The sequence below is a fragment of the Gavialis gangeticus genome, unplaced genomic scaffold (assembly GCF_001723915.1).
Source record: "Gavialis gangeticus isolate Ggan-Ray unplaced genomic scaffold, GavGan_comp1, whole genome shotgun sequence".
Classification (NCBI taxonomy): Eukaryota; Metazoa; Chordata; order Crocodylia; family Gavialidae; genus Gavialis; species Gavialis gangeticus.
Genome location: NW_017728997.1, coordinates 4,878,538 through 4,887,864, shown reverse-complemented (window position 1 = coordinate 4,887,864; position 9,327 = coordinate 4,878,538). Strand labels below are relative to the sequence as shown.

The window sequence follows — 9,327 nt, the reverse complement described above, 5'->3', positions numbered from 1 at the left end:
CCCCCCCCCTTCTGCTTATGTGCAGTCTCTCCTCAGACTGGATTGTTGTAATATGAAGGGACTAGTGTGTACTGCTTGCATCTAGTTTTCAGACTATATGGGTAAACCAGAATTGCTAAACTGTACTTCCTTTCCTTAAGGGAAGGCAGCGGCTTCTTAAATATCCTTTCCTGCTGGATGGAGCAGCATCCAGCCCTTGACTGTTCTTGGTCTCGGAAAATGAACCCTTTGACTGTGTTCTAGAAAATAGTGGCAAGGAAAGTGAATTTTTAGTGCAGATTCTATTTTTATAATGTGGAAATAAAAGGCATTCACCAGTATCTCTCTGTCTCTCGTTCTCTAGATATCACGCTTCAGTGGCTTATTCAGCATTCAAAATCTCGAAGAAGTTGAAGTCTTCCTGGAGTCTCCTGTACCAGTTGGCCATAATCTCAATTGTCCAGTCCCTCCATGATAAAATACTACCCAATAGTCCTGTGTCAAGAAATTGCCTTTTTCACAGTTCATTTCCCATGTGCACTGCTGAAGACTTGTATTCTTATTCCGTCACAGAATGAACTAGAGTTGTCATGATAAAGTCAGCACAAAAGGTTTGTTTTACGGCCATCTAAACAGCGGGGGCAGGGGTGGGGAGCCTTTTTAAAATTCTCTACCATATTTGAATCTAAGAAATAGTACATTTCTGTTCTGGTTTTTCATGGCCAGGCTTTTATATTTGATTTTTTTTTTTTTCAGCAAATGTTAATAGAATGTTTTATTTCTAGTGTTTAGTGGCTTGAGGATGCTGACAGTGCACAGCATTGAGATTCTAGCGCCACACGTGGTATTTGGAGAACCTTAAGGCGTGACTTTACGTGGGATATTAACTTATTGTTATCTCACAAATGCATGTGGTGTGTGTGTCTATATAGTAAGCCTGAGAAATGGAAACTGTCTGCGAAGGGGGGTGGGGGGGAGCACAAGGCACTAGATCAGCATCACTAGTCTTCTACAGCTGTGAGATGATGCAGTCATTTTAAACACCACTTTTTTCTAATAAGTTAGAAAAGCCAAATAGTTAAACACTTTGTATCAAGATCATTATTTGTATCTATTTTTCGTTTTGTTTTAAAACTTGCATAGGGAATGGGAAATGCATTTGCTTTGTCAAAAGATGTCAACGGTTATGTATTCCAGCAGACTAAACACATTTGCTAGGAATGTAAGACTGCTCAAATATGCGTTTTTTTCTTTTTGTGTTTTTTCTGGTCTCCGGATGCTTTATCTCTGTCTGAAACACCAGAATGTGAAGTCTGAGCTGCTGCATGACACTCAAATTACAGTGGGTTTGGGTCTTTCTTTTAATCAAATCATACTGTCAACTTTCAGCACAATATCTGTGTAACTGTCTAGTGTGTGTCTTTTTCTCATGGAATAGCTGGGCACACTTTCATCTGGTGCTGGGAAACAACTCTAGGCCTGCCTGATTTCTCAGTGTAATCATGTGCAAAGTCTGCAGGCTGCAAGATGAAATGTTTTACTGTGTCTTGAAGCACAAGAGAGCCAATGAATTGATCCTGTTTCTTGATTTTAGCTTCTGTCGTATAAAGAAATATGTATAAACTAAAGATTGTAATGTTTTTGTAGCTTTACTTTCTCGGTGACTTCAATATATTTAAAGGGACAGACTTGTTAAGACTGGTTTGTTCATACAACAATGTCAATGTAGTCCAGTGTAATGTATACAAATATATGGTACACCTGCTTGTGTTGCCTCACTGTGTAACTTTTTAAAGCAGCACCTAAATGTAGATTTAGGCAATATGTTTTTTTTTTCAGAGACTTTAGTTGAAAACGCTTGAGTCTGCTCTGTATGTGTGTATACAAGACAAACCAGTTTTTAATTTAGACTGTCATGGCCTTACTGTTCTGTACAAACTACTGCACTGTTGCACAGATGTTACATGTTGCCTCCATTTACAAACTAGGCTTGCATTTTTACTTTTTTTGTCCACTTTTAGTCCTGAGGCATGATTTCAGTTAATCCCATACTCCTGTTGGTGCTGTAGAGAAGGGTATATTAACTTGCTGCTGTAGCGACTAGTTTGCCATGAACTACTACAGTTACTTTTATTTAGCAACTTTGCTTGTGCCTAAAATAAGGAAACTGAATTAGAACGTGCGAGTCTACATGGGGACCAGGTCGCTGAGTTAACTGGCTAATAGCTGAACTTGATGTGTTTGGTGTGTATCTACTTCACTGCTTTTGGCATTTATGGCATCCAAACACTACCAATTGCTAACCTTCACATTAACCTCTGCATGTGAACAACTTGAACAATTATTGAATTTTGTAAATAAGTGAATTTTTTTTATTTAGGTGGATGCATATTGTTGGTTTATTGCTCTTCAGCTTTATTCAATAAACTTAACATTTTGAGGGTTGTATTGACATTTAACTGACTCCTCAAGTTGCAGTGTGACTCGGTGTGTTCCTGTGGGTTATAGGCACATGCTGTCTTGTTTCGATTTTCACAACCAAGCAGGAAGTTGAAATACACTAGTGTGGAGTGAGCAGGAGAAGGAGTAGCTAGTCTGAAGTTTGACGGCTCTTTATCATCTACTGAACACGACTAATACTTGTTACTTCAGAAGCTGGCTTGAACATGATCCATGTATTAAACCTGTATCTTGCCTGAAGAGTTGTTGCTGCTGCTGCTGCTGCTCTTGCTTTTACTCCTCAGTTGTGTGGGTTTTTTTTGGCATATGTGAACAAACTTGTGGCTACTCTGGCTATAAACTATATAGCAAAAGAGCAGAGTTAAAATACGGTACCTTCAGGTATCTAAATTTCCTCAAGTTCTTCCTAGAAGGCAGACCCTTCCTCCTTTTCTGTTTTAACTCTCCCCTGGAAGAATCTAAGTGTTCTGATGCACAAGGACCACCTAATTCCTGCCAGATTCTTAGACAAATGCAGAAACGGTGAGGATGCTGCGACATGGGTAGAGCTTTGCTCTGATGGCAACAGGCTTCTAGTCTGGGTTACTCAGCCATGTGTTAGTCACCTGGCTTAACAGTGCAATGCGCACCTACCCTAAGACGAGTTCCTGTAGGTGGCACGAAGGAAACTTCCAAATCCATTGCTTGTGAACATGAATAGTTGGGGAGGGTAGCTGACAGTGAGGTATAACTCCTTTAACCAATCTATTTTGAAAACAACCCTATTGTTGGCAGGGAATAAACAAACAGTTTTTTTTAATGGCTTTTTTATGGTTGGTCTTGATCTTGCCTTGGATCCAGTTTGCTAACTAAAATGCCTGTATAAAAATAAGTCTAATCTCTGCAGAACAAAAGCTTTACGCACACGCGCACGCTTTACATACATATACCCCCCCTTCACTTTGTTCAGGCTGTCGGGCAAGACAGCTTGATCGTTGGCATCAAAACACTTTGTAGTTCACGGTGGTTGTAAAGCTGACAACTCCCCTGGAACAGGAAGAAAAAACTATCTCCTCAACTTTTAGAAATCAGGGTTGGATTTATGGAACTCTTATACTGGATGCTCTCTGAGCCAGATGCTCTTCCTCCAACTCTTTCTTTTTATTAAGGTAAGATGAATAGCTGTTAGTTTATGCTGTTACTCAGATGCTATATGCAAACATATAGACTGTAGGTTATCTTGGTCTAACTTTAACCATTATAGATGGTCAAAACGAGCAGATTTTTAGATTACAATCTTTGCTTGAAGTCTCTCCCTGCACTACAAAGTTTTTCAGTAGTGTATCTTGCCTATACCTCTTTCATGAATAATGTACACATGTGGATTAATCTGACACTGGGATGCTGCATTGGTTTCTGTGAAGTAACATGTCCTTATTTTTACAGTACACTGCCAAGTATTGTACAAGCCAATTAAATGATCTGTTTCCCAGTCTTGTTTGCCCAATTCTTGCTCTGACTCTTATTCCTGTTAAATGGCATTTTGGGGAAGCCCTTTAAAATGAATTTACTCAAATGTCCTAGTTAAGTTATTGATGGTAAAGTGCTGGCTTGGTCAGTGGTTAGCTTGGACAATGAAAATGGACTACTTCTAGGTTCTGCTTCTAATTCTTGGTGTGTGATGAACTTGAGACCTTTTCATGGGGGAGGGGAACGTAGCCCTTCTCTTCTAGAGTAACCTTTTAAAGAAAAAGGAGCCTTTTCAATTAGGTGAATGGTGCCAGAGAAGCCACTTCTTTTGGGTAGAAACTTGCAACTAATTAGTGAGGCATCAGTCGCGCCTCTCTCTTGGTGGCATGTCACTATTACATAGTGTCCTAATGGTGTGTAGGCTTTTTGGGTTTTTTAAAAAACATATTTCTGTCTGATCTTAGTTTGAGACCAGGTGACTGATCACTGAATATTACCAATTGTAAACTGTGCATCTTTTGACTGTTCTAAGGAGTCATGTTGGTATGAGGCCACACCCTGAGAACTTGGCTGTATGGTACTTTGTTTCTGAAGTCGAGGTATTAATATCCTACCAGCCAGCTTGCACAATTCACGTGGGTGGTAGAAATTTACAGGGCAGTGTAGTTCCCAGCATCAGCCTTTGTATATGATGGCAGTCTTGCCTGGAAACTGATTGTATACATAAATATACTTGTAATGCAATTAAATACAAATGTTTTAATAACCTCTTGTCTGGCCCAGGTAAAGCATGTTGTTGTGCTTGGAGCTTCAGCCTTTGAATTCTCTTGTCCATGGAAGTTGGTGTCTGGAGGGGATTAAGATATCTTCAGCCCACTTCCTTCCTAACTGGTGCATTTCAGTGCTGCTCCCTACTGGGCTTGCTTTCCTTTTCCACTCAACCCAAACTACTGCTACTACAAAAAAAAAGATGCACAAAAGGGGGAGGGCAGGAGGCCTGGTTCTTCAGCAGTTCTTAAACTTCCTTCTTTAAACCTCACTATCACTGGATAGACCAAAGAGAAGCAATTAATGTATTCAATGTATGCATAATAAAAAAAACAAAACTCCCTGTAGCTTTGAGTCCTTCCTCGGCCCCCCTCCCCCAGGTTAGCTTTTTTTTAGGACTGCCTGGCCTCATTAAAGCATAGTAACTTTTTTTTTTACCATAATGCCTGAGCATTACATGTGTTAAGTAGTCAGATGGTAAAACAGATAATAGTAATGTGTGTGTCATTAAAGGGCAAAGGCTGAGCAGGCACTTGCATACTTGTGGTTTTTGGTTGAATGTCTGTTGCTTGGGTTTTATGTCGTGTTTTTTGGTTCGTTAAAGGGTGAATAAAAGCTATTTTCCGTGTACCTCTTTTGCAATTTCCACAATGCAGTAATGTGGTTGATGTTTGGAGTAGGTAGGACTTTTTCATGCATTGTTAAGAAATATTTATAGATTTCTATCTCCAAATTACTTGGCATGATTACACATAGTGGTATAAAAGACTGCAGATGTTTAGGTCACAACACCAAGCATCCAGGAAGTAAGAACGCATCAGGCTAATGGTTACCATTTAACCTTACTTGTGCTCTCTTGTGCACCGAATTTATATCCTGAATTGGGAAGGATTGTGGGGAAAACAAAGTGCGTGATACCCTGTAATTGTAGTCTTATATCACTTGCACAAGGAGGTAGAATTTAGGTGGCAGTGTCACTTGGAAATTGGCATATCTTATGGTAGGCTGCAAAACTGTCATTCTCTTGGGTTTTTTTCTTTTCTTTGCATCTTATAGGGAGTTTTTAATTAGGAGAAAAGGATCCTGTCCCATGTAGTGCATAGGGCAGGGAGAAATGGCTATATGTCTGCTCCTTTGGATAGAGAAGGAAGAGGAGCCTGGTCTAACTTGGTCTTGCCAAGCAGGTGGCCAAGTAAAATCTTTTGTAAGTTGTGCTTATCTCTATGTATTCTACTTCCAGTGTGTGACATCCCCCTCCCCCTGCTGCATTTCAGATGAGAATCTTTAGCCAGCAGAATCTTCCTTTTGCCCATCTCTGCCTACTCTCGCCCCCGCCCCCAATCCAAGGATATTTTATATAGAGTGGAGTGAAGCCACCTGACCTCCAGTTTCTTTATACAGCCAGTGGCTGCAAGGCGGAACTGAAAGAATAGTGTATTGCACTTGGTAGGAATTTTTAATATACTTAGAGCTTGGGTGTAGTTCAGTAGTAGGAATAGTCTTTTATATGTATTAAAAATGCCTGGGTCTTTTTCCCCCACTTCCTCTGAGCAAAGGCTACTACCTGTGACTCAGCTGCTTGGACTCTGGATTCATTATCAAAGCACTGTCTATCGTTCCAGCTCCTTGTTCAGACAGAAATCTCTATCTCCCCTTTTTATGGAACGGAGTGTCTAAATTGCCTATTGAAAGAGAGGGATCTGTTTGGGAAAGGATGATTTAGGGCCTCACCAGAGTCCTTGTGATGCCATGGAGGTTTGATGTTAGCTTTATACTGTTAACAAAGGTAGCTTTGTGTGATTCTGGGAATCTGCAGCAGTGCTCCTAGGGTTTCCTGTACTACTGATGAGGCTTTCAATCTCTGGTATTGATGGTGCCAATGTAACTGGTACTAGAACAACTTGCCCAGATGCCAGTTGTTACATCAACTTTTGGTAATGATGCACCCTTGTAGCTTTCTTCAGACGAGCAGAACTGACGAGAAATCTCTGCTTCTCTGAGTCGGATTTGCTGGACTCGGTGCACATTGTGGTACATCATGGTGAGATTTTTTTTTTTTTTTTTTTTCCGGATCTCTAACGTTTTAAAATATAACGAAGCTACCCATGTTGTCAAAAGCTGGCTGTTGTAAACTGTGTTTAATTAGTAAAATGTATTTGTATCCCTTCAAATCACCTGCCATTACAGCAAAGTCCAAGTCTTACACTAGCTCCACATGTGGTAAGTGCATACATGAAATGCTGGTAACCCTAAATCTAAGGGATTTGTACTGGGCTTTGTGGAACATGGGAGAATTTTGACTAAATATGAGTATTCATCATCTACAAAATGAAATGTAGAGACTTTGTTCTTGTCTAAAGTGTTGTGTGCAAGCCAGTGTTTTCAGTTCCTAACAGTCTGTCTTGAATGTGTTCTTTTATCTTTGGATCTCTGTGGCTGACTCCAGCTTCTGAAAAGTCAAAGTGAAACTTCTGTCGGAGGTATTGGCTTTCAGATGGGTCAGGCAGGAGCCATTCAACACTGAACTTGGCAGAAGATTGTCAAGAGAGAGTAACTTTTAACTTGCATTAAACTAGTTCATGTTTGAGAATCTGCTGGATGCTTAATGAACGTTGCTTGAGTTTAGCTGGCGTGGGTTAAGATGTTACTTTAAATGTAAATAGTTTGCATAGTGCAGACCTGGTGCACTTGTATGTGTACAGGTGTGGGTTCTCATTTCCGTGATTCCAGTCGACTGGGGAACACTTAATGCATATGGTAGTAAAAGAAGAGCATCTCCAACTCCATTCTCTTTCCCTCAAGAACTTTAGAATAAAAGAGGAAACAAGAAAATGCATTACTTTATTCTTAACCTTTTGTCTTACTCCTATTCTATTTGAGGTGCCTATGAGAAGCCCTAATCAACACTTACAACATAAATAACAAAACTAGACAGTTGTAGCAGGCTTCCAACAAAACAAGACTCCTGAACTGAAGAGGAAGGCACTTCGTTCCAGCACACCATGATCTCCTTCAGGTTTGAGAGGGGGTCTAACCTAAATATCAGGTAAAACTGAACTTCAGGTTAATAGGGGTGAATAAACACTACAGGATGGAGAAGGGAGAAAAGGCTGTAAAACTGCAGAGCAAAAGAGGTGAGCTAGAGTAGTTACAGAAGGAGCAACTGGACGTACAAATACCCCTACCACTAACCCTGGCACAATGTTTTCAAAATGTTTCTTTTTACAGCTGGGGGCAAAGGGATGTCACTGCAGGAGTGACTGATGCCCTGCTGCCAGCTCATGCCCCCCTATGTGCCTCCTACCACTGTCACTGTCAATGAAGTAAATTGTTAGCAGTGTCTATGTGGGCTCTAGCTGAGCTGCAGTGTTGGGATAAGACTGATTTTTGAGTGTGGCATTTGCTGTTGTCATATTCTACCTCTTCCCCTTTCCTTTAGAAACTAGCGGGAAAGAGGAAGAAGTTGTGGCAGGGCTTCAGGGGCAGGGTTTGGGGACCTGCACTGCTATCCTCCATCCTCTCTGGCATATCTTGTGCCCTGCAGTGACAGTGGGGGCAGCAGCCACGGCCTGCTCTGCTTTCTTGCGGCCCTCCTCCCCTGCTGCTGTAAAGTAACCTTGGAGCAAAGGAGTTTGTTGCATCATCTTGAGCACCTCCAATGGACGCCTCTGCAAGGCGCCGGGGCCGGGGGCAGCTAAGAACTGCTGTGAGCGAGCTTTCCCCCGAGGCGCTCTGCCAGGCCCCGCACCGACAGGGACGGGGCAGAGGGGGGTGGATCTCCCTGCCCCGAGCAAGGGCTGTGACTACCTGGCGGCAGAGGTTGCAATGAGCTGGCGCAGGGGGGAGACACGCCCCCTCATGTACCAATGGCAGCGCCTGCTCCTCTTGCTGCGCGCGGCCGTTGGCTAGCAGTTGCCTTCGTCACCGCGCCACGACAGCCTTCGCCGCACCCCACACCCACCCCTTCCGGCTGCCCTGCGAGGAAAGGGGGCGGGCCCCGCTTCGATGGACGAGCGGAAACAACCTATGAGCGCAGCGCTCGTGGCCCAGCCGGCCGCCGCGGGCTAATGGGAAGGCGGCGCCGGGAGGGGCGTTGCCTACGTCACCAATGTTCACCCTTCCGGTCTTAAAGGGCCCGGGGGCTCAACCGCGACCCTGTCCTGCTGGGCGGGCGGTGTGAGCGCAGGATGCGCGCGGGGCGCGGGGCACCATGCAATGGCGCTCGGTGGTGCTGGGGCTCGTGCTGCTGAGGCTGGGGCTGCACGCGTTGCTGTGGCTGCTCTCGGGCCTGGCGCCCGGACTGGGCCTGCGCTTCCCCTGGGCTCTGCCGCCGCCGCCGCGCTGGCTGGGCCGGGCCGAGAGCGAGAGCGGCCTCGCGCCGACGGCTGGGCGCTGCTGGGGCCCGCACTGGGCCGCGCTGCGGGGCCGCAATGGCGGCGGCGGCGAGTATGAGCAGCGCTACAGTGGCGCCTTCCCCGGCCCGCTGCGGGCCCAGCTCCGCGACGCTGCGCGCGGCATGTTCGCCTTCGGCTACGACGGCTACATGCACCACGCCTTCCCGCACGACGAGCTCGACCCCATCCACTGCCGCGGCCGCGGGCCCGACCGCCGTGACCCGTGAGTGCCGGGGTGGGCGGGTTATGGAGATAGCTGTGCGAGGGGGTGGGGGAG

General features: G+C 44.3%; 2 protein-coding genes across 2 annotated transcripts in view; both read left to right on the top strand.

Moving 5' to 3' along the window:
- ARL8B (ADP ribosylation factor like GTPase 8B) overlaps positions 1-2,442 on the top strand; it is a 22,807-nt gene extending 20,365 nt beyond the window's left edge. Inside the window, exon 7 of the mRNA XM_019504704.1 lies at positions 344-2,442. Coding sequence (XP_019360249.1) covers positions 344-393 — 50 coding nt within the window. The 3' untranslated portion in view covers positions 394-2,442. The remainder of the gene's footprint in view (positions 1-343) is intronic.
- A 6,336-nt stretch (positions 2,443-8,778) lies between these two features.
- The window catches only part of EDEM1 (ER degradation enhancing alpha-mannosidase like protein 1), a 22,198-nt gene continuing 21,649 nt past the window's right edge, over positions 8,779-9,327 (top strand). The window contains exon 1 of the mRNA XM_019504703.1: positions 8,779-9,273. Coding sequence (XP_019360248.1) covers positions 8,867-9,273 — 407 coding nt within the window. The 5' untranslated portion in view covers positions 8,779-8,866. The remainder of the gene's footprint in view (positions 9,274-9,327) is intronic.